This window comes from Rhinichthys klamathensis, unplaced genomic scaffold (assembly GCF_029890125.1).
Source record: "Rhinichthys klamathensis goyatoka isolate OS25496 unplaced genomic scaffold, OSU_Roscu_1.1 h1tg000330l_1, whole genome shotgun sequence".
Classification (NCBI taxonomy): Eukaryota; Metazoa; Chordata; class Actinopteri; order Cypriniformes; family Leuciscidae; genus Rhinichthys; species Rhinichthys klamathensis.
The window spans coordinates 1,256,244-1,283,027 of NW_026606845.1; the positions used below are offsets into that span (position 1 = coordinate 1,256,244).

Consider the following 26,784-nt stretch of genomic DNA (forward strand, 5'->3'; position numbering starts at 1 on the left):
ATGAATTTGATAGTTCCTAGGTCATGGTAGCCGGTATTATGGCTTTATAGTCGTGTAAAGGAACATTAAATGCTTATAAAATGCATATCTTATGTAACTCTGTATTCCGATAATCTTCATGTGACGTGTCTGATATGTCTGTAATTCGCTCAATCTAACGGAGCCGAATTCCGATAGCATAATGAAGTAAGGTGCATTATTTTACACATTTCATATTTCAGGAGCCGAACGGCTCAAATACAATCTCCTAATGACTCAGTCAAGTGGGAATCCCCCACAGGACAAAGAGAAGTGTCCGCTCCAGATCCGCGGACGGTCATGTGTGGTTCGCGCAAACAGAGGCGTGAACCCTCCTCTCCATAAGAGACACAGAAGTTTCTTTGGGTACACACGAGAGCTTTTTCCTGTGAGAGGTTTCTGGGTCCATGGCTCCTTAGGGAGCTTTCTCCGTTTTCTTTAATCTTTCTTTATTTTCGTCTTCGGACTTTTTCTTACGTTTAGTTTCAGTGAAATGAACGTAATCGGCAACTTCAACCTGAAGGAGACTCTTTGAATCTGCAGCGACCACGCTCGCCTGGAAGAGCTGAGAAAGCACGCACCCGCTCCTAAGGATACACACGCAAGACGCGGTTTTCCTCAGCAACACCAGGAGAACCAAAGACCTTTAAGCCTTCATTCAAACTAACGCGCTTTGCCCGCTCTGAAAGACCACGTGAACGCATGACACGAGGACAGAGACACACACACATGTTTTCGTTCTCAGCCCACGAGAAATACCCATGCAAGTATCGTAATTCCTATCGATTTAAATCATCTGTTTGCCCCATTCAGGGGATTTGATCTGTGTGTCTCTCAAGGTTGTCTGTGACTTTTGCCACAAGAAGATCTCTCCAGATCTCCTTACTCTCAATCTTACTCTCTCTCTCTCTCTTCCCAACTCTCTCTCTCTCCCTCTCCCTCATTTTTGTCTTCCTCTCTCATCCTCTCTGGACAAACCGATTGTTTGATAACTAAATTAATTCCCTTAAAGTTATCTCATATAATCGATCTGTAATGAGACCATTGATATATGAATGAGGAATTATAATTTGTTATGATTTACCATTCATACATACGATCGATCTATTTTAAATTTCGATAATTTAACTGTAACATGCAAGATATGAATCATATTCATGATTAATTATTAAAATTCCCTCTAAATAATTTGAGCTAATTAAGGCAAATCTCGATGTTGCTACATCAATTAGACCAACAAACCTAAAACAGTAAATTTATAAGTACTCCATTAAACCATGGAGAAATTAGTTAAATGTTTTCTTCAATTTTATTTATTAATACAACATTTTTTGGATTGTGTTAATAAAGACTTTGATAATGTTAGTTTGCCATCAGTTCGTACAGTTACAGTCTGAGACACAGATAACACCTGATCAATTGATATTCTGCTTCTGTAAAGTCATGTTGTGTTTGGATGATTTACCTCTTTCACTCTGTGATCTTCAGCTTTAACACTCCTTCGTTTCTTTCTGTTATAATCACAGACATTAAAAGCATATGGACGAATGTATTCAATTAAGAGAAAATATGAACGCTGTTTTTAAAGATTACTAATAATCAAATAAAAATGTGCTATTTTCTTCTATATCAGACCAAAGTGAACTTATACAGTCACTGCAGTTTATTATTGAGCTCACAATATAAACAGGATGATGAAGATGATGAAGATGATGATGATGATGAATATTCCTCCAGATGTCGCTGTGATCACAATCACATTCCTACCAGCAACATGATGAACTGAAAGAGGAAGATCATCATGATTAACTCTCCAAACTGATGAATGATGTGAAGATACAGGAGTGTGTTAATAAAAGCTTCACCTGTGACAGTTACAGCGTCTGATCTCTGAGATCCATGTTGATTGTGAGCCTGACAGTAGAAGCGTCCACTCTGTAGTGCACTGAAACTCTGTCCAGATCCAACAGCTGAGGTTTCATTCTCCTTAAACCAGCTGAAGTTCAGAGCAGGAGGGTTTGAGTCACTGATGCAGTTCAGAGTCACTGAATCTCCCTCCACTATTACACCAGATCCATTTATCAACACTGAGACGTTCCTGGGTTGGTCTATAGACAAAAATGAAAATTCAAAATAACTAAAAAAAAATATGTGGTTGGAAATTTTAACCAATGTGCAGGTGATCATTAACTCACACATGACGTTTAAAGTCACATTATCAGAGTATTTCTCTCCATGTTTATTGATGGACTTGCACTTGTATTCTCCACTGTCATCAGAGCTGATCTTTGAGATGTTGAAGATTCTTCCAGATCTTACAATCGTTCCTCCTTTAAACCAGCTGAAGTTCAGAGCAGGAGGGTTTGAGTCACTGATGCAGTTCAGAGTCACTGAATCTCCCTCCACTATTACACCAGATGGACTGATGAACACTGAGACGCTCTTTGGTGGGTCTAATAAGAATTATCAGATTATTATTTTTAAAAGGAATTACACATTTTTAAAATTACTAATGGACTGAATTTATCAAAACAGAAAATTTGCATCGTATGTTTTATCATTAACTCACACATGACGTTTAAAGTCACAGTATCAGAGTATTTCTCTCCATGTTCATTGATGGACTTGCACTTGTATTCTCCACTGTCATCAGAGCTGATCTTTGAGATGTTGTAGATTCTTCCAGATCCTACAATCGTTCCTCCTTTAAACCAGTTGATTTCTGCAGGAGGGTTTGAGTCACTGATGCAGTTCAGAGTCACTGAATCTCCCTCCACTATTAAACCAGATGGACTGATGGACACTGAGACGCTCCTGGGGGGGTCTAAAACAGAAAAATTAACAAATTAAATTTGACATCACCAGTGTTGGGCAAGTTACTTTTTAAAAGTATTTAGTTACAGTTACTAGTTACTGCTTCCAAAAAGTGACTAAGTTAGGTACTCAGTTACAAATTATACAAGTAACTGGTTACTTCACAAAGTAACTATTTCGTTACTTTCAAATTTTTTTTTACATTTTGAGTGAATTTTAAAATGCCCAAATGTGACCCCACCTCCACCTCTCTTTAACGGAACTTAAAATACATATGCATGTTCAATTATTTATGATAAATCTTAATATTATAATGTAATGGCCACTTAATACAATACATTATTAACACAAACAATGTACACAAATCTAAACTATTTTAATGTTGCTGTGGGACAAAGTCAGACTAGCCTCCAATAAAATGCCATGTATGTAGATATATGTTTATATAGTGGATCGATACAAATAACATAATAGATGTTTTGGAACTTTTTATATTTATTGCCCCTCAACAGGCAAAAACTGGGCAAAATTAAATTATGCTTGTTAAGCACTATACCAAAAATAAATAACAAATATATACACTCTTTGAAGTGTAAATAAAACAAAACTTTAGAAAATTGGTAGATATTGTTTTGTAAAATGATAAAATAAAAATGATTCATATATAATTTTACAAAACTGTTTTACGCATGTGCTCCCGCACGCAGTATTTCGGTCACAACACCGCAATCAGAGGAGGACGGCTGAAACACACATCTACTTTCTCTCTCGCGTGCTCATATAATTATGATCAGAACACAGCAAGCAGCCAAACACACGCCACGCACACTATATATACAGTGAACCCGAGGCTACACTAAAAAAAATGATATGTTGGCTTTACTTAACTTTTTTATGTAAACAGGTTCCACCGGTTCCACATAACTATGTTTCGTTAAACAAACATAATATGTTCATGTAACTTCAACATCATGGAATTTGGTCATTTTAAGCGACCCAATTAAACTCTGAGCTAAAGAGTTAATTAAGTGAATAATTGAGTGATGATTGAGCATTATTGAAGACACCTGATGTTAACAAGCAGAATCTCTGAAGGAGAAAACCGGAATGTTTAAGTCACCATTATGGAGATAAGTGTGTGTTTTAGTTGCGCTCTTGACCATTAACTTATTAACTTTAGATTTTGTTTGGTTGCTGTACATGAGTTATAACAGCCAGATGAACAATAAACAAAGGTCATCTGATGGTGTTGGTTGTGTTTTAACATAATCATTATTTCACAATCATTCATCATATTTTTGAGTGTATTCATTAAACATTAACCCGAACCTGACCCGAAACCCATGAGTTTTTCGGGACCCGTCGGGCTCTGGTCGGGTAGCAGACCTCTACTGCTGATGCAAGCTGTGAGGCTAGAAAGCTCTTGCCTGTTCTAGAAAGGATACGGATTTGTCGGATGTAGGTAACAATATGTAAAGGGGTCATATAATGCCATTTTTGTACAAGTTAATATGAATGTTTAGGGTCTAAATGAAAACTTTGTAATATACTTTTATTAAAAATTCTCATTAGTATTGTAAGAAAACACTCATTTTACCTGGTCAAAAACAGCTCTGTTTTCAGCACGCCGTTTCAGTGCATATGCCTTTAAATGATAATGAGCTTCGCTGACTCCGCCCCTCTGTTCTGCGGGCGTTTTGACACAACGCACGTGGAGTGTTGCCTTGACAAGTTGAGGGTATATTTTGGAGAGAGAATGGCAGCGGGAGTCTCTGAGGACACATCTGTGCAGCCGTATCAGTTTGAACCGGAGTCGCACCCGGAACAAGATGACCGCCGCAAAGAAGTTCGACAATTAAGGCTCGAACAGGACGTTTCTGAATGGTTGGTTAACGTAACGTCACTTCGATCTATTTTTGTATGTACTGGTACGGTAGAGTAGTGAGATACGAACGCTATATGTGTTTACTGATGTATACGTTAGTTCATTGACAGATTGATGTTACAGTTAATGGTCATGAACAACTTTTTTTTCGCGATTTGCAAAGATTGATATAAAGGTTAATAAAACTTTACTCTCACTTCTTCTGGAGGTGCAGCAGGGACACGAATAGTTGGTACCGATTCTTTTTTCAGGAGAAGCTTCAGTGAATTATTTTTCGAGTCTATTTACCCTTGGAAGCAGTGGCGGATTTAGCTAATTTGGGGCCCAAGGCGAAGGTAATTCATTACATTTTTATAATTCATTACATTTATATAGCACTTTTCTTGGCACTCAAAGCGCTTTACATAGAAGGGGGGATCTCCTCAACCACCACCAATGTGCAGCATCACCTGGATGATGCGACGGCAGCCATATTGCGCCAGAACACCCACCACACACCAGCTTACTGGTGGAGAGGAGACATAGTGATGAAGCCAATTGGTATATATATATATATATATATATATATATATATATATATATATATATAAATATATGGGGATGATTAGGAGGCCATGATGGACAGAGGCCACTGGGCAAATTTGGCCAGGATGCCGGGGTTACACCCCTACTCTTTCGAAAGACATCCTGGGATTTTTTGTGACCACAGAGAGTCAGGGCCTCGGTTTAACGTCTCATCCGAAGGACGGTGCTCTTTGACAGTATAGTGTCCCCGTCACTATACTGGGGCGTTAGGACCCACACAGACCACAGGGTGAGCGCCCCCTAGTGGCCTCACTAACACCTCTTCCATCAGTAACCGAGACGTTTTCTCAGGAGGTCTCCCATCCAGGTACTAACCAGGCTCAGCCCTGCTTAGCTTCAGTGGGCAACCAGTCTTGGGCTACAGGGTGATATGGCTGCTGGGTAGTATGAGGCCCCCCCATCTGATCTTTAAAAGAGAACGAAAAAAAAAACTGATTTAAAAAAAAAAAAATAAACCATTAAATGGCACTTTCTTTTGTGTTGAGTTTTGTGCAAAGAAATATAGAAAAAAAAGTAGGTCTAGCAAGTCTTATATTTCTGTAATTCACACAGATCAAACACAAATATGCTGACTAAATAGATTGCTAGTTGAGAAACACTGCTTTAATTAATGTTTTTATGATGACTTTGTGAAAGGTTAACTAAACAGCATGAGCCGTCTTCCAGCTGCCCAGTAAGTTATTTGGCAAATTTCATTCTGTAACATATAGATCTGTATTATGCTATTGTTTTTGATAGTGTTATACATTTCTTACAGATAATCACGATGATCATTTCGTTTGTCTTACCGAATGTGGTAGCTTTATGCAATTACAGTTTGTCTATAAGCTTTTTTTTATTAATGCCGACAGTAAAATGTTGCCAGATATTGCTACGAAAAACTAAACAAAATAATAATAATAATCCGAACTAAGTTCAAAGCTTGTGTTTTGGAAATAATCACTTTAATAACTTCCTAAAGTGTCACATTAAATCAGAAAAACCGGTCCAGAAGACTACTGCCACCTTTCCATTAGGTGGATCTGGCAACACTGGATCTGGCACCCGCGCGCGCCCTCACTCACAGCGCGCTCTCAAGCCCCGTTCACTGCGCTAGCTTCTCGCAGCAACATGAATCGCAAACACTCATATGAGGTGGTTTAAACGGCTGATTAATCATTCAGAGAGCTTGACATTTTTATTTTTGAATGTAAAAAAATTACAGAGTTCCGGACCTGCAATTTTGCAAAAATCGTTTTGCTTTCCTCCCGCTTCCTGCTTTTTCAGCACCGCTTGGGTAGCTTCGCTTCATTTTTACTCTGTCTACTACTCTGTACACTCTGTCTGTCACTCTTTACACTGTCCGTCAATCACTTCTTTTTCTCCGTCAGTTTTTTTTTGGCGCATTACAGCCTTGTCACTTTCGCACGCAGAAAGTGAGATAATGGAATAGTCCAATGTAGTGAGGTTGGGGGGGGGGGGGGGGCTCCTGTCTGCGACACTAATGATTTGATGCCTTTTTTTCCCAAATGTTTTTTAGAAATATATAATTTGCGAAAAGTAAAAAAACAACAACTTAAGCATAATTTAATGGGGCATTTTGGGGGGCCCCTAGGTAGCTCGGGGCCCAAGGCAATTGCCGACCTTTGCCTAATGGTTAAGTCCGCCCCTGCTTGGAAGAATACACAGGATCACAACATACGGACACCTAGTCTAGCACAGGGTCTGACCACTGACAACAAGTTTCCTGAGAGCAAGGAAAACTGCTAGCAATTTGAGGCAGTTGATATGCGACTGCAGTCGAGTTTGCTCTTTCCCAATTGACCTGAAGCCCCAGATGGCTGAGGTCTCTGAGCACCAGGTCCCTGTGTTCGCACAACTGATCTCGCGAGTGGGCCAAGATGAGCCAGTCGTTGAGATAGTTGGGGATGCGAACACCCACCTCCTCCGCGACCTTCGTAAAGACACGGGTGACAGGGACAGTCCGAAGAGGAGGACTTTGTACTGGTATGCCTGTCCCTCGAACTCAAAGTGTAGGAACGGTCTGTGTCGAGGCAGAATTGAGACATGAAATGATGCGTCCTTCACGTCGATTGCTACGAACCAGTCTTAGGGGCGAACACATTCGAAAAGATGTTTCTGCGTTAGCATTTTGATCAGAAGCTTGTGAAGGGCCTGATCGAATCGCATAGCAACATCTGATCGTCCCAATGAGCCAGCGTGACGGGCTGGGAAGCGCTAGCCAGGATCCCAGTGACCGAACCAGCAGGACCAATGGGACCACAGACGTACCCGTGGTGGGGCGGCGACCCGGAGTCTGGGTGTGCAGTGCAACACTTACCGGCTCCACAGTTTGGCAGGGGGTGTGAGAAGGCAAAGCATACAGCTTGTTCTGAGTCACTGCTTATGATTTATGGGGATTGAAACAAAGGAATGGGTGTATTTGTATCATTATAGGGTGGCTGTGTAAACACACTGCCGACACATTTATGTTCAAACACCATGTAAAAGTGAATTTTGCATAATAGGTGCCCTTTAAAAATCTTGTTAAAAATCTTAAATACTTCAGAGCACAGACTTAAGTTTGGTATCTTTTTTAAAGGGAACACTTCACAGATTATTGTAGAAATAAAAAAGAAAAATGGTCAAAGTTTACAAAAACATCATAGAAGTTTAAGTTTATGAAAATGTAAAATATATATGTGTATATAAAATATATATTTTGGAAAACATGTTCAACTAAAACTTCAAGAAAATCAAAGCTAAATATCTAAACAAGTTCTGTCAGGTCCATTAAGTCAAGAACACAAAGACAAAATAATTTAGAATTTAATTGAATGATTGCAGAATGATTGAAATTTGGCGGTATGGCTCTGTTCAGGGAGTCCTCTGAACTTTCATGAGCACCATGAAATAGCAGAGAGTCAGAGGACAGCAGCAGCAGCATTAGGGAACGCTCACACAGTTTTAGACTGTGAGAGCTAAAATATCCCCCTGTGAACAGAGCAGGCAACATGACATAGCAAATGCCACGTTATGCATAAGGAGGAGCTGGGGAGGTGGCGGGCAGCAGAAGCGAACAGCGAGCATGTATGAGCAAGGTGAATGAGCTTTAAATAGGGCGCCTTGTTTGAGCTTTGGCCATTGAGCAGCGAGGGGAGTTAACCAGCTAATGCGGCTCAGCTGGAGCAGATCAGCTGACGGGACAGTGTTGATAGCAAATAGCATAAGCAGCGGCTTGACTACCTGGCCTGCCAGAACTGACGCTGACGCTCAATTTCTGTGACAAATTTGAGGTTATCTAAAAAAAAAAGCACAGTACTTTTCCACTAGACGGCATCCAGACTCCTCTGATGACCATATAAGGACTCTTCGATTTTCATATTTGGATTAAGTGATCTTAACCACATATTTCCATACTTTAAAAAATATTTATGAAGTAGACATCCTATTCAGAAGTAGTTTGGGAAGTAATGTTAATAATTTGATTTGAATTCAATCTCTAAAAAACATACGGAAAGAGTCAGAGCGTGTGTTATAGTTCTTCACCACATCTTTTGAAAATCAGTCGCCAAATATGAAAACTACAGTCTGAACGCTTTCAAATGCTATATAGTTTGTCAAGATTACTTTAGGTTTAGACTAAGATATTATTGTTATAAATGTATAATGGCAAGTGTCCCACAGGTGTTGGGGAGGGGGAGTCTTAAAAATAGTGGTTAAAAACATATAAATCATAAATGCAGATTTTTTTCTTTTGTAATGTGTGAAAAGTATTGATTTTAAAAGTTAATTATTTGTGCATAATTTTTATAGTGTGATTATTGGGGACTTATTGAGTATTGAATACAATGACCCGGACCACACAGGCTGTAACCAGAAATCGAAAGTGAATGAGGGTTAAAGAGAAAAAGTGAATCTGTACTCACACATGACATTGAGCTGAACATCAGGAGAGACGGGAGTGTGTCCGTCTACAGCACAGCTATATCTGCCTGAATCCTCTCTTCTGACTGGATTGATGGAGAGTTTGTTAGTGAATTTAATCTCAGTTAATGGCTGTGAGTTTCTGTACCAGATGAATGTTGCTCTGTCAGTCAGAGCGCAGCTGCTTTTACATGTCAGACTGACTGAATCTCCCTCTGTCACTCTCTCAGGAGACTCCACCTGAAGATCTGAACACAACACACACATTATATCTAGTGCTGCTGTCATACACTGATTATTATTCAACATAATGCACAGAAGAAGAGATAAACCTCATCAAAGTCACCTGTGACAGTAAGAGTCACTCCTGGATAACCAGTATATTTTCCATCTGTTATATTAGTGATGAATCTGAAATAGTACTTGTGTGAATCCTTCAGTGTCACATGACTCAGTCTGACGGTGCAGTTCTGCTGTTTATCTCCCAGATACTGAAGCCTCTGACTGTATTCAGGGTCATTAGACAGATCTGGAGGCTCAACACCTCCAGATGCAGACTTGTTGGTCCAGAACACTTCCTTGATCTGATGTCCAGTAGGGTATGTATAAGTGCATCTCATTATCACTGTTGAGTCCTTTAGTGCACAGATGTGTGAAGGACTGTAACTCACACTCCAATCATCACTAGAAACCCCTGAAACACAGAATTCATCAAACTGTAAATGTTTTTTTTTTTTTTTTTTTTATCAGTTATATTGGGCCATGGAAACATGACAATACTTTATTACGATTTGAAAACACTCATTACAGGAATTATAAGCTCATCTTCTCAGAATGTCTCTGTGTGAATTACTTCGTCAGCTTTGATGGAGTTTGTGTCATGAACCAGGTTTCTCTTCTCTTTTCTCTATCTCTCCTAATCTAATCTAGTCTCTCGCGCACTCATTTACACACACACACACACACACACACACACACACACACACACACACACACACACACACACACACACACACACACACACACACACACACACACACACACACACACACACACACACACACACACACACACACACACACAGCTTTGTTTTTGTGATATATGAGGACATTCCATAGGCGTAATGACTTTTATACTGGACAAACTGTATATTCTATCCTCCTAAACTGCCCCTATCCCTAAACCTATACCCATCACAGGAGACATGCTGCATTTTTACATAAAAAAAAAAAAAAAACATTGGTTTTTATGTTTTTTAAGCTATTTGACATTTGAGGACTCATGCAATGTCCTCATATATCACGTGTAAGTTGTAATACCAGTGTAATATGCATATCATTATACACATTTGTGTCCTCATATCACAAAAGCACACTCACACACACACACACACACACACACATTTCCTCACGCACCTTTTTTTTTCTACTTCAGCTGTTTCTCATTATTGCCAGCAATTGCGCTGATCATCTCACACCTGTCCTCCCTTTCCTCTGCTAATGTTTGCTACTTCTAGCCTTCTCTCTGTCTGCTTCCTTGCGAGATTATTTCGTATCAAACTGATGTCTGAGGTCCCTCTGTCTATCCAATCATGTCAAGCCCTGTCGGAGTCCTGTCGGAGTCCTGCTTGGTAAAGTCTATTCTCGTTAATGGCTCTATGTTCACTTGATTGTGTTCTGCCCAGTCACCCTGCTGCTGAAAGCTGGCCCGGCTCTGCATCCCGCCTCCCGCTTTCTGCTTTACTACAGAGTCTGCCCGCTGACAACTGCAGCCCGTTCCAGGGTTTCCGGTCTCCTTTGTTATTTATTATCAAGAAGACATTCTGTTGATCTGCCTTTTTGCCCGTAACGTGGCCAATTACCTTTGTTATATTAAAGAGACTTTATTACCTGCACTTCACACTTGGGACCTACCCATCTCCGCCCCCTGATCCCTAACCCCACCCCTAATCCTACCCATCTCCGCCCCCTGATCCCTAACCCCACCCCTAATCCTAGCCATCTCCGCCCCCTGATCCCTAACCCCACCCCTAATCCTAGCCATCTCCACCCCCTGATCCCTAACCCCACCCCTAATCCTAGCCATCTCCACCCCCTGATCCCTAACCCCACCCCTAATCCTAGCCATCTCCACCCCTTAGATCTGGATCCAACTCCGCCCCCTGGATCTCGTGTACTGCAATGAGGTGCAAAAAAAGTGAGGTGCAACTGCCAACTAAAGCGAACACTGATATCCATAATGGTAACATACCAATTACGATTTTCTCCTTCAGTGATTCTGCTTGTTAACATCATTCTTCAATAATGCTCAATCATCACTCAATTAATCACTTAATTATCTCATTAACTTTAACACTGCTTCAGTGTTCATTTAACACTCTCTGAGTGTGGACTCATATAAACACTGAGCAGTGTTAATTTAACACTGGGGATTTTGCTGTGTAATATTCTATCAAATCACAAGATTTGAATTCGTGAATGAGATTGAACGAATTGAAATAGGGAAAATTTTTGTCAAGCTATAAAAAACAACAGTAGACCAGTCATTGTACCATGTAAACATTTGAACATGTTGTCACTAAACTTCTAAAATTAAGTTATTTTAAAGGGGTCATATAATGCCATTTTTGTACAAGCTAATATGATTCTTTAGGGTCTAAATTAAAAGTTTGTAATATACTTTAATTAAAAATTCTCATTAGTACACTGTTAAAAATTTCCTGTAAATTTTACAGTAAAATACTGGCAGCAGGGTTGCCAGCCAGTTACTGTATGTTTTACAGTAGCGTTTCTGTAATTTAATTTACAGATTTTTACTGTATTCTCTGATTACAGTAAATAACTGTATTTTTTAATTGTTGTATTTTTTTACAGTAAGTTACATGAATCTTTGTATTCACTATATCTAGAGGAAGTATGTAAAATGCAGTATATACAATATATTTTCCTGATTTTTGAATATTAATGACTGGCAGCTGAATTTTAAATGTTAATTATTTATCAACTGCATAAGCTTTAAACAATTGTTTTTAAATACATTAAGTCTTGTATAACGCACAACTTAATTCCCCTATTACTTCACAAAACAGAAAAATTATTCAACATCCTAATCTTGAAAAACAGGTCAACATTTATTTAATTTATAACTTTAAAATATGCATGAAAAAAAGTCATAAAACAGTGTATTTTGTATTATTTTGATTTCATTTTTATTTACAAACTTTTTTTTTAAATGGACATGAAATTAAATATTTTTTTTAATTACTTGAAACAAATTAGCCGTCATGGCCCTTCACACAAAGAAGAAATACGCAAATGACATTTAAAACCACAAGTTGACCAAAATGACCATAATAAAATGATTCTGAAAAAGACAGACACGAATAAATTTTCACCACTTCATTACCAGACAAACATGTCCAAACAACATGGCCCCAAGTGAGTCCCAAAAACTTATGATCAAAAATGGAGAATAATTCAGCTCCAGATGCTGTTCCATCACAGGATGCAAAGAGTGGCTAGACATATTGAAAAGGACAATTCATTAGATATATTACAAAACATAATGATACAGTCAGAGACAGACAGAGGGATGACAGATACAGTTAGAGTCAGTTAAAGAACATTAAAAGGTTACAATTAAAGAAAAGGAAAAATAGATATTTGTGTGTGTGTATACTACTTACATTTCAGAAATTCCACTGATAACACACCACTTTGCTGGGAAGAGTGGCAACATGTGGGTGCACTGCAACCTGTTTCTTCTGTACCATTTGCCCTGTCGTTTTAGATGGCAATTTTCTTCTTTTTTCCTCTTTTACAAAGCACCTAACGGGTCAGGAAACAGACAATATGTAATTAGGATTGGTTTTTTATGTTTTGATGCTTGTAATCATGTTTTTGAAATCTGTTTTTGAAACTAATTAAAACACCTGATTTAACTAATTAAGTCAACAGATAATATATCTAAAGGCAAGTTCTGATATTGAATACCTGTGTAAAATGTACTGGGGTTGTTAAGAATTCAATCATTACCTTTAAATGAACTCCAAGGTGCAGGCTGCCTCCTCCTGATTCATGTAATATGCAGTGAACAGTAGCAAGGCAAGAAAGGAAGCTGAGCTGAATGCTCTCCTCACACACAACTTGGTCTTCCAGTGTCCACTTGTCAAAGTGTCTCCTAAAACAATACCACATGTGACAATAGTTTATTTTTATTTTTCAGCTTTTTAAATTTAAACTATATTTTAGTATTTAGAGTGCAGGAACTCTTTCTTTTAAATAAAACGAACAAAGGAATTATGAAAACAATAAGCAAATTACACACAGAGAGTACACTGTAAAAAAATTGCTGTAATTATGCAGCTGTTTGCCAGTAACTTACTGTAGATTTAAATTGATGTATATTTACTGGCAACAGTTTGTTCAAAGTTAAATGAACATTAAACATTAACAAGTCTTTGTCTTTACAGAATAAAATTATAAAATAGCAATCTAATGCAAAGCATTCTGGGAACCAGAAATCTTCATCAACCTTTTTCTGTTTTTTTCCTTCAGATTTTGGTTCCCAGAATGCTTTGCATGAGGCTGTTATTTTAGTTTTATTCTGTAAAGATAAAGACTTGTAAATGTTTAATGTTCATTTAACTTTGAACAAACTGTTGCCAGTAAATATACATCAATTTAAATCTACAGTAAGTTACTGGCAAACAGCTGCCAGTAATACTGTCATTTCTACAGATTTTTTTTACAGTGTAGGCTATAGCTAAAATATATAGGATATAGGCTAGCCAATATTCGTACTGAAATATAAAGGATTTTTACACCGGCATATTAAACATGCGACACAGCAACATTCAGATTCTGACGCAAGGTTTTATGGCGCCCATTTTAACAGATGACTTGATTTTGATTTGATTTACACCATAAAATAATCACGACGAAGTGTGCAGATCAACACGAAGCTCGTGTGAATACCGACTGTTGTCATTAAAGCATGTAATTCTTCTTAAGAGCCCATAGATCCCGAGGAATGTGTGAAATACTACCGCGTCTGCGATGCTGAAGCCCCGCGCAAGTCTCCCTCGCGCCCCGTACGGAGGATGCGTGATCCTCGGTTACCAATATGAACCGCGAATATAACGTTACCTTCATAGTCTACGAGTAAGACAACATAAAAATATGAAACTGAAATAATAAGTCACTTACCACAGAGTTGAGAATCACTCCTCTTGCCGCTACCCGAAATTCGACGACACGACCGTTGAAGATCACAATGCCTCTGTAGATTTGAAATTTACAGCAATATTCTGTATTTTGAATAAAACCGCCACGCGACCCCAGAATGCATTGCAGTTTACAGCAATAATATGCTGTATTATTAGAAAACAGCCAGCTGCTGTAAAATATTGCTGTAATTTTTACAGCAATTCATTACAGTGTGTTGTAAGAAAACACTTATTTTACTTGGTCAAAAACAGCTCTGTTTTCAGCACGCCGTTTCAGTGCATATGACTTTAAATGATAATGAGCTTTGCTCACCCCGCCTCTCTGTTCTGTGTGTACACCGTTTGTAACACAATAACCATAACGAGTTGTTCATTATAAACGTGGGAGTATGAATTATATTGAGAACGTTGTACATAGAAAACATGCCGTAATGTACCCTGAGTGTAAACCGACGCATTCATCGTGAAGCGTGCAGCTAGCGATTTGCAAAGATTAATATAAAGATTAATATAATGATTAATAAAACGTTACACTCACTTCAGTTGTTCAAGAGGTTCAATAGGAACACGAATAGGTACCGATCCTTTATTCAGGTGCAGCTTCTTAGCAAAACCAGCTTTATACTGACCCTCGTTTATAAAGCAGTCTGGTGTGAAATGATTCACGCAAACATGAGAGCATTGACGTTGCTCGTGGGGAATATTCCCTTCGAAAACAAACTCAGCCACTGCGTCTTCAGCGGTTCGGATTTAGGAACATTAAAATGACTGCTGTGTTCGTTATTACACCCAAGAACAGAACACCACAATCGCTTAGACGCCATTCTGCTCATAGACAGCTCCAGCATATCAACAATGACCGCGCCGGTCCGCGCAGACTATGATTGACAGGACCAGCGAGGGCGGGTCTGTGTTGAAACGCTGCTGTCAATCAACAATTGCGGGAGGGGCGTGCGACCGTGTGACGTCACAGGCTCGAACGGCTCGATTTGAGGCAGGGGAAAACATATAAGGAGATTAAAACAAAAACACTGGATGGATTTTTATCATTATATGATGGTTGTGTACAGACACTGCCAACACACATTTCAGTACAATCAACTTGTAAAAGTGCATGTACCATTATATGACCCCTTTAAATAATAAAAATCTGTTTAGTTAACAAATGTTTTGACAATCACAATGCACTTATTGTGATGCAAGTCTTTTTACACCCCATCACTCCAAGCTAAACTCAAAAGTTGGCAGCCCTGATCTAGCCGGGTCCTACCAGACTCTCGTACAAGGAAAATGAAAATTGAGCTGAAGTACAGGCTAGCCCTGATCTGCTGCTATAGTGATTTTTGTCCAATCAAATGCTCTGAACTGAGAAAGTCCCTCCCCCTAAACCATGTGACACTGACTAGCAAGTAGAAAAAGACTATTGGACATTTCTAAAAGGGAGGAGCGTTTGACATGTTCAACACAAACTTCCTGTTTCAGAGAGAAATATGCGAGTACAGGACAGAAGAAAGTGCAGATCAGCCGCTCATGACGCCTTAAATAAAACATCAGTGTTTCTAATGTGAATGTAAGAGAGACTCACCGTGAATCATGAGCAGAAAGATCAGAGGAAGAGGAGGAGCCATTCTGACCCACATCAGCATAAAATATATCTATAATACAGCATTAATATAATCATCAGCATAAAATATATCTATAATACAGCATTAATATAATCATCAGCATAAAATACATCTATAATACAGCATTAATATAATCATCAGCATAAAATACATCTATAAAACAGCATTCAATTCAATTCACATTTATTTGTATAGCGCTTTACACAATACACATCGTCTCAAAGCAGCTTTACAGAAAATACACGAGTCCACATTACAATTTAGAGTGATCTGTCATCAGATGTAACTGTAAGTTATGTATTTCAGAAATGTACATATACAAAATCACAGTTAGATAAAAATGTATTAATTTAATACAGAAACAATGAGCTCATTGAAGAAATGAATACTTGCATTAATATATTCATTAATAAGTACATGTAAATCCCCCTATTCTTAACATTTTTCATGTAAAGACACGTATGTTATAATGAGCAATAATCATCAGTTTAATTTAAGCAAGAGTGTGTTTGTCTTACCGTGTTGAAGCTCATCAGATCAACAGCAACCAAATGACTGACTGTTTTAACACAAGCACTTTTAGCTCTACAGTGAAGGACTTTGTGTGGTTAACACTGTTTATTAATGACCAGCGACGGAAATATCACAGTCCCTCCCTAAACAAGAGAACAACATTACTGAACTAAAACTAACTAAAGAAAAACTATGATATTTTTCTGTAAGTTGAAGGTGAATAATTGTGAAGGTGAATGATAGTGATATACAGGTGAGGATCATCAAGGTGGATGTCAGTGGCAGGAGATGGTGACCTCTGGTGGCAGTTTGAGGGATTGAACGTATGAGACGAGATGTGTCTGACTGCAGAACTATATACGGGTCAGCAGTTTCAGGCCAGCAGCTTCAGACCGAACAGAGCTGACGATCACCTAAAGCCTGCTTTATACCAGAGATGGTCTTATTACTGGGAGATACCAGGATCTGTGGCTCTACCACTGGAAAAAGTGTAACGCTAACTTGGATCACATGTGCCTTGATAACCAATCACATTACAGCCTTGACATCATTGAGGCTGTGTCTGAATCGCCCCCTATAGACCTTATGTAGCCACGCCCCTTTTCCGCACTGAGCTCATTGTCTTTTGACTTCCGGTCTGTATTTTCACAGCGATCTTGCGTAGTTATGAATGAACGGCTCGTTAAAAAAATTCCCAAGGTCCATTTGTTAAGACATTTGCTTTACAATGCTTATCATAAACATTACAATGCTCATGATAACTTTCGTTAACTCTACAATAAGTAAATCAACTTCGCCAGCTAATTACTCCTGGACAGCGATGCCATGGAAATATACAGAGCGACCGCAAAAACTGCGACTGGGGAATCCCCGGGTCGGCAAGTGAACATGCATATTCTCACAGAGGAAAATGCATCTTTTTTTTATGTATTTGGACCTAGGTCTATGTGTGTGTAGTCATAACAGTGAGTAACAATGTGTTATGGTGCGCATTCACCAGTGTCTTTTTTGTTGTGGTGCGCGTAGGCTGATCCTGATTTTGTCAGTCATCTCTTCTCTTATATACTGTGTCTCTATGATCCTATCCTGTCCTATGCATGCTAGCCTACTCGTGGACATTGCGTCATCACTTCTTTTCATCTTTAATCACAAGAGAATAATGATGAATATTGTCTGAACCTCTCACTGAGAGAAAGAACATCAGTATCATCATCATCATCATCATCATCAAAGCTTTATTAAGGACACACATGGTCCAAAAACATAACACACTTTTTTATTTTGATATGATACCAATACTTGTTGTTACAGTTTTTACAATGCCAATGTCAAAACCAGTTATTTCTTAAATGGTAGGATATGTGATTTTTCTAAATATTTTTTAGAACAAAAATTACATTACACATTACAAAATCATATCCATAAACTGCCCAGCTAAATGTCAGGAGTGTTTTGGATCAAACATGAAAAAGTATTGAAAACAAATAAAAGTGATGCAGAAACTCATGTTTTGAAATTAATACCATTTTAATATTGATATTTTAATGCAATCAATACCAAATAAGTAGCTTGTGAGAATCTATATATACTTCAGTATCAATGTGCTCATAAAGTTTGTACAAGCAAATATGAGATGATCACAAATAAAACTGAACATTAAAAGGAAGAATTACAGGAACACAAAATACAGAATAACAGAAGCTCATAATATTGAGCACTTTGAGAGCAAAAAAAAAAAAAAAACCTATACATTTTCCATTGTGAATGCACACAATTAGGAGTTTGTTCAGTATATCAGAATAAAATGATCAATTATGATTTAAAAGCAGGGAAATGTTGTAAAATGAGAAAGCATAGCTTGTTTGCCACAACTGAACATCACTTTATGTGTTTTGCTCTGCTGACTTAATTTTAACATTATATATTTACACATGACAAATCACCATTTAACTTTTATTTAATTCCACCGTTACATCATGTTTCTTAAACTATGCAGAAATAAGTCTCTTGTGACTCATTACTGATGATCCCTGTCAATCATCAGTGGCTCCGCCCATAGAGCTCAGGATTGGTTCATTTGTGCTCCGCCTCTCACTGCACTTCCTGTTGATCTGAACAAACAATAAGATGAAGAAAGACTGACTGAAGTTCCTCAACAACATTATAAAACCTTTCACAAGATACATAACACAATCAGACTATACTGAAGAGAGTTTCATAGATTATATTGAGAAGAGCTGCAGGTTCTGACACTTACTGATGGATTCTCATGTTTAGAAAAGCTCTGAGGATCAAGAGTCTTCAGGAGTCTTCAGGAGGTCTGCGATCAACGGTCTGTGTGAAAGAGAGCGAGAGATCGGTCATGTGATCATCTGTGATGGAGTATCTGACTGACGTCTCACTTACTGTGAGTGTGTCGTACAGGTCAGAGGTCGTGGACTTGAGCTCAAGAGCTGTATATGTGTCTTCATTGGGATCACAGATCTACAGGAGAGACAGAAAGTCTAACATCACAAAATATCACAATCACAATAATAAATAAAAATGATTAAAAACATGATCAATGATAAACTTTGGAACATACACAATTTTATGGAAACACTATCAAAAAAGTTCCCTGACAATATTTTGGGTTTTATGGCATTGAACTTAATTATCAAATGGCTAGTTCTTAAATCATTCGGGGCATTGAGGCATGCATATAAGTAATAACGAATAAGTAGGCTAGCCTAGATAAATACAAACCAGTGGGGCAACGGGCGAAATAAGTAGCCAGGCCACCGTTTCACCCGCTGCTCCCGATGGCCAGACCTGAATACTACATTTAGCACACACTGTTAGACCTTACCAGGTTGTTTTACAGTAAAGTACTGGCAACACTGTTTTAATTGAAAAAAACTGCCAGCTGTGGTTGCCTGTAATATAAAATAAATAAAAAATAAAGTTTGAAGTCACCATTATGGACATCAGTGTTTGCTTTAGTTGGGCTCTTGACCCTTGACTTTCTGACTTTAGAGTTTCTCTGACTGCTTTAATTGTGTGTTTTAGTGACGTTACGTTCATGAACAAATGTTTTTTTTGTTTTTTTTTTACAAATCTTTCAGGTGAACGAATCATTCACGTAATCCAATAACTCATATTTCTCATTTACTGAAATCTCTCCCTCCACAACAGCCCAGCGCTATTAGCAGTGCATGCGTAGCTCAGTGAACCGGGTAGCTCTGTGGACTAAACCTCGAGCCAATAGCCTTTGAGTATGAGATGTGGTGGAGCAAGTGATTTGTTGAATGTAGTGAACGAATACGACCTTCGAGATCTTCTTGTTTGAACGAGTTGAACGAACTGGCACATGTCATTCGTAAATGAAAATAACCAGTTGTTTATGATAATGATGGCGAACAGATAGAGCTCGGCTCGTGTAGTTGCACATTTGCATCAAAGAAAGAAATTGACATTTTACCATTGTAATGAAAACAGTTTAATAACGCAAGTTGATGGTTTAATGTAACAGACAAATTAACGTTGTCATTTTTTACTTGGTTTGAGCTAAGTTTGGGCATTCGACTATTTACTTGATTTAAATTGAAACTACTCTATACCTGCTTTTCTTATATTTTATTTGTGTGTTTTACACTTAGTTTTGTGGTATTTTGTACTTTGAACAATTTACTTGAGTACTGTACAGTACTGTTAGCACTGGTGTTTTGTGTTCATTTTGTGTTATTTATCAAAAATTAATTCATTATGTTTTATTCATGTCATGCCCTTCTCTAAAAACTGTAAAACGAACAAAAAATATGATAGTATATTTGTTAGGTCTCCTTTGTGTAATGTCAGCAAATAGCATTTCCGTTCAGCTGTGAAGGGGCATGTAATTGGTTGGATCAACTGAACGAATACATCACTGACCGACAGTGATGGGAATAACGGCGTTACTTTTTCCAGTAACGAGTAATCTAATTGATTACTCTTCTCATCTTAATAACGCCGTTACCGTTACTGCCAAAAAATGCGGCGCGTTACTATAACTGATGAAGCTGTTTTTTTTCATCAGACCAACTAGATCTCCGAGCGAGAGGCAAATACTTTTTTTTACTGTTCTTCCTTGGTTAGTGGGCAGAGCACGAGACAAGCGCATACATGCTGACGATTGGCTGAGGTAGAGTAAAATGTCATTGTAAGCCAATCAGAGGGAGAGTTGGGCGGGTGTTCTAAAGCACGCATAGTAGTGATGGGCATTCGGCTCTTTTGACTCAGCTCACTGAAAAGAGCCGGCTCTTTTGGCTCACAAACGGCTCTTTAAATGACTTTGACTATAATATTTCAATTTTTATTACATAATTATTTAATTTCTATAGGCTAAATTTGTAAGAGTCGGCTCTTCAGATATGCGAGCCAGCTACCAACGTTCACCTAAAAGAGTCGGCTCATTCGCGAATCGCGAACGAGTCGATCCATCATCACTAATGCTCATTCGCGAACGACCCATCATCACTAACAGCTAACGCTCATGAATTGCGAACGACCCATCATAACGCATAGTCGGACAGGACAGGACACACAACGAACAACACAAGCCAGTCAGTCAACGAGAGACAGGTATGCCGACGAGCCCAAATAATCCAAAAGTAGCCTTCTCTAAATGGTATATTGCTTATGTTAAGTTTTCATTTCCGTCCGTCATGTCCATGCACAATATGTTGCGATCATCCATCCACTAAAGAACAATCCAGATACAATTTCTCAGTGTTATTTATTTGTTAGTTTTCATCTCAATGCGCTGGCATAACATCAGTGCACGAGGGAGCAGCAGCACGACATTCATCTCAAGGAAGGAACACAAGCTGAGTCAAAATAAAAGTCCCCATTTGTTCACACATGCGCACAATGAACTCTTGCACATTTTTAGTATACAACCGTCAATAGCATAAAGTAAAAACAAAATAACAGTTAGAAACATAAAATAATATAGTTAATGAGAACATATAACTCCACAGCTTAACAAGCTTAATTTAATTTTGCCCAGTTGTGGCCTGTTGAGGGGCAATAAATATCAAAAGTTCCAAAACATCTATTGTGTTATTTGCATTGATCCACTATATAAACATAATATCTACATACATGGCATTTGATTGGAGGCTAGTCTCACTTTGTCCACCGGCAACATATTTTTTTTTAGATGTGTGTACAATGTTTCATGTTTCTGTTAATAATGTATTGTATTAAGTGTCCATTTCATTATAAAATTCAGATTTATCATAAATAATTGAGCATGCACATGTGTTTTAAGTTCCGTTAAATAGGGGTAGAGGTGGGGTCACATTTGAGCATTTAAAATGTAATTTTACTTGAAAGTAACGCAATAGTTACTTTCTTAAGTAACTAGTTACTTTTAAAATTTGTAACTGAGTAACTAATTTAGTTACTTTTTGGAAGAAGTAACTAGTAACTGTAACTAATTACTTTTTAAAAGTAACTTGCCCAACACTGCTGACCGAGATCGCTGTTTTGAATCTGAACGAGAGAGCGATCTCGTTCGTGAACGAATTGAACGATCTGGTACATTTCGTTTGTGAATGAAATGAATGAGAGTACCGGGTAGATGTGATTCAGTCTCATTCAGATGATGTCTGTGTGTGTCTGAAAACCTTTAATGCACACAATGTTTTTAAAACTCTTCAGATTATCACATCACTGATGGATCACGTGCTGCAAAATCATAGGGCTTCTACAATCAATAATATAAAATTATTAATATTAAAAACTTGTCCAATCAACTGGACCGGTAAGGTGCACAGAAGTATGAGCTGAACAATGGCGAAAACATCCTTCATCTGAGATGATTACCGATTAAATATTTTATTCCATGTTTCATATGAGCAAAAGCTATATAAAATTAACTAAAATTTCTGAATTTGAATTTCTTCAAAGTTTGGTCTTGATGTAGATTTTATAGTTTCTGCAGTTTTTCTCACTTTGCTTTCTCTTAATTTGAGCATATAGCTGAAACAAATTTAAACCACAACACAGAAATTAGACCATGTTTTTTGACCAGATAAAATATATATCAATGATAAATGTATCTTGTACAAAACCCTTAATGGGTTGAGTCATCATAAATTTAACAGTGAACTATAATTAAAAACTTAACCAGATTGGGTAAATTCACTGAAAAACTTCCCGGCCAAGGCCATTCACAACTGCCCACTAAAATCAGTGGGATTATTTCATGATTTTTTTATAGTATAGTACAAACTGTTCACTGCTGGATTGGGAAGGTTTGAATCCTCTCACTTTGTACATTTACAGTCTGAAACAGAGAACGGCTGATCGATTCATTCTCTGCTTTTGTAAAGTCATGTTTAGATGATTTACCTGTTTCAACCTGTGATCTTCAGCTTTAACACTCCTTCGTTTCTTTCTGTTATAATCACAGACATTAGCAGCATATGAATTTATTTGAAAGATTATTCATTAAAAACTCAAATTAGCCATTTCCTACATCAAACCAAAAGTGAATTTATACAATTACTGCAGTTTTTTTTTATTGAGCTCACAATATAAACAGGATGAAGATGATGATGAGGATGATGAAGAATAATCCTCCAGATGCCGCTGCGATCACAATCACATTCCTACCAGCAACATGATGAACTGAAAGAGGAAGATCATCATGATTAACTCTCCAAACTGATGAATGATGTGAAGATACAGGAGTGTGTTAATAAAAGCTTCACCTGTGACAGTTACAGCGTCTGATCTCTGAGATCCATGTTGATTGTGAGCCTGACAGTAGATGCGTCCACTCTGTAGTGCACTGAAACTCTGTCCAGATCCAACAGGTGAGGTTTCATTCTCCTTAAACCAGCTGAAGTTCAGAGCAGGAGGGTTTGAGTCACTGATGCAGTTCAGAGTCACTGAATCTCCCTCCACTATTACACCAGATCCACACATCAACACTGAGACGTTCCTGGGTGGGTCTAAAACAGAAAAAATACATAGCTGCCAACTCTCACGCATTGGCCGTGAGACACCCGCATTTGATTGGTTTCACACGCTCACACGCCACACTCCCGATTTCTCACGCTAAAGTGTCAACCCGGGCGGTCAAATGCCTGGAAGATGAGTTTATCTATATATCTACCTGTTGAGCCACTCGTGATCGACTAGTTATACCGCAAATTCGTTAAAAATCTCCCGTTATCTAGAGCGAGCGTGCATGCGAGACAGAGATTGTGCTCCAAACCGCGTAGAGCGAGCGAGAGACCTTGCGCGAGCGAGACCGCCCCCCCCCCCCCCCCCCCCCCGTGAACAAATCTCACTCGTCTCTACCCCCCACCCCCCGTGAACAAATCTCACTCGTCTCTACCCCCCACCCCCCCGTCAACAAATCTCACTCGTCTCTACCCCCCACCCCCCCGTCAACAAATCTCACTCGTCTCTACCCCCCCACCCCCCGTCAACAAATCTCACTCGTCTCTACCCCCCCCCCCCCCCCCCGTCAACAAATCTCACTCGTCTCTTCCCCCCCACCCCCCGTCAACAAATCTCACTCGTCTCTACCCCCCCCCCGTCAACAAATCTCACGCCGAGCAAAACTCAAAAGTTGGCAGGTATGAAAATAACAAATTAAATTTGACATCACCAGTGTTGGGGAAGTTACTTTTAAAAAGTATTTAGTAACTTCCAAAAAGTAACTAAATTAGTTACTCAGTTACAAATTATACAAGTAACTGGTTACTTCACAAAGTAACTATTTCGTTACTTTCAAGAAAATTTTTAAATTTTGAGTGAATTTTAAAATGCTCAAATGTGACCCCACCTCCACCTCTCTTTAACGGAACTTAAAATACATGTGCATGTTCAATTATTTATGATAAATCTGAATATTATAATGAAATGGACACTTAATACAATACATTATTAACACAAACAATGTACACAAATCTAAACTATTTTAATGTTGCTGTGGGACAAAGTGAGACTAGCCTCCAATCAAATGCCATGTATGTATGAAACCATGTTGAAATATATTCATTAGAATAATATTGAATAAATAATTTCATAGTTTAATAAATAAAATGTAAGGTTAAAAAGTTAAGATTCATTGACCAGTAATGAGTTTATGATTGTGTTCAATGAGAGAAATGCATATTGGGTTATGTTCATGGTTTACTGACTACAGCATTTAAAAGGTTAAATATTTGTTGTGTAATAATATATGTGAAAATACTTTAAATATGCCTGTAAGAGTAGGAAGAAAGAATTACACAAATGTTTTGTGAATTTATTTTATTTCTGAAAGTTTTGTGAATGATCCAATCACATTTGAGGTCAAAGGGGAAGGAAGTGGGGAGAGAGCGTCGAAGAAGTGAAAAAAAAAAAACGCGCGTGGTTTGCGGAAAGAGAAACACGATTAATGTTAATGAAATTCACCAGTTTAGTCAAAGTGTTCAACCCGGACTCTTATACGAAACTTTAATGGTGATAATTCTGTCTGTGTGAGTGACATACTCTGCACACGAAGACCGAAATAAGTTTAAGTTAGCCGCTGATCTAGTGGTTAGTGTTTGCGCTTGGACTTTTCTAACAAGCTAGCAACCAGCGACCTCGATTTGTTAAGCCAGTGTGGAGCTGTGAGATCGACGATGATCAAAGACCCGACGGAGCCGGATAGCGTTACCGAGTGGTGGACTTTGCCCAGATCGTCAACCATGTGACTCTTCTCTTCATCTTCTCTTCATCGCGAATCCTCTCATCCTGTCTTCGAGTAGGGGGAGGCTGCAGACCTGGAGCCGGTAGATATATGCCCCTGACAGTTTTACGCCCCGGTTGTTCCTGATGCGTCCAGTAGGGGGAGGCTGTACAGCGACACGAATTGAGTTATGCTAAATAATCTTTTTTTTAAATTATTATTAATTTATTTATTTTGTATTGTAAATGAAAGGATACAGACATTAACAGTGACAAGAGAGAAAAAACAAAACAAGGGGGACATCAAAAGAGATTGAATTAGGCTATACACAAATCAATACAATTTTACATTTTGTCAATATAAAAAATTAAAGGTTCTTTATAACAGACTCTTTTTCTAATTCTTTTAAATGGCCCTTGGAATATTAGAAAAGGGATAAATTGTGTTGGTCTTCATAAAATGCTAGGACGCTGTTTTGTAGCTGTATGACGACCAATAGAGAATAGTAGCTACAGCAGATATTTAGTCGAGGATCCATATGATTACATGGTACTGTCTAATGGGCTAAATTTCTAAATGTAACTTTATATAAATTCATAACATATTTCACTCAGTCTCCCATAAAAACCTACGGTTAATAGGCCTATAACTGCAGCAGGTCATATACTTGTCATAACATAATTGATCCAACTATGTGTATTTTTAATTTTTCAATTCACAAAAACTCATAGTCTTTTGTAGGCTGAGTGAAGAGAGTGAAGCCAAACTGAATATCTACAGACATTTTAATCCGTGCCTATCTACACTGTAGCGTTTATATTTAAATGAACAAAAAACAAAAAAATTGTCAAGTCTATGGACGAGTTATTAATGTGCACGCGTCGATTTAATTATGTTATTTCGCAGTATATCCCCTACTGGACGCATCAGGAACAACAGGGGCGTAAAACTGTCAGGGGCGTAAAACTGCCAGGGGCGTATATCTGCCGGCTCCAGGTCTGCAGCCTCCCCATATAGCTGTCTTCTGCTGCTGACACTTTGATCCTGTGCGCGTGAGATTACTTTCACATTGAGTAAAGGTACCATTGTTTGTTTGGCCTGTGTGGTGAAGCAGCCATTTGATTTGAGGCTACAACGTACCCGAGCTACATTCAGGCCTGCATCAGTTGAACATTTTGAAGGGTATTTCAGATTCAACTAGGGTTTTGCCGGCTGTTTTATTTTCTTGGGCCCTTATGTTTTGAATGTGAATTTGAATCCATTTGTGATCTGAAGTGATTTTGACCAGAAATATTTAATTACTCTTTCTAACTCTTTCTAATTTTTCTGAGTAAATCTGTTATACTTTTTTCTATATAACAGTTGTGGTCACTGACTCTTTTGATATTTTTTAGTTAATTAAGAAAAATAGTATTTTTTGGTTTAAATGTGAAAGTGTTTACAGGATAACAATTCCAATACATTTAATTTCCAGTTAAAGTGTGTAAATATTACTGCTTAAATAGTGATTTAAAGG

At 38.2% G+C, this 26,784-nt stretch overlaps 1 protein-coding gene across 1 annotated transcript; it reads right to left on the reverse strand.

Annotated features, from left to right (window-relative positions):
* Positions 1–530: 530 nt before the first annotated feature.
* LOC130105931 (B-cell receptor CD22-like) lies at positions 531–16,063 on the reverse strand. The gene is made up of 8 exons (XM_056272118.1): positions 16,021–16,063; positions 9,555–9,902; positions 9,211–9,456; positions 2,588–2,842; positions 1,884–2,126; positions 1,707–1,800; positions 1,484–1,529; positions 531–605 (listed from the first exon to the last, which is right to left on the reverse strand). The coding sequence occupies exons 1-8, from the start codon at positions 16,061–16,063 to the stop codon at positions 531–533; spliced, it is 1,350 nt and encodes a 449-aa protein (XP_056128093.1).
* Between the last annotated feature and the right edge of the window lie 10,721 nt (positions 16,064–26,784).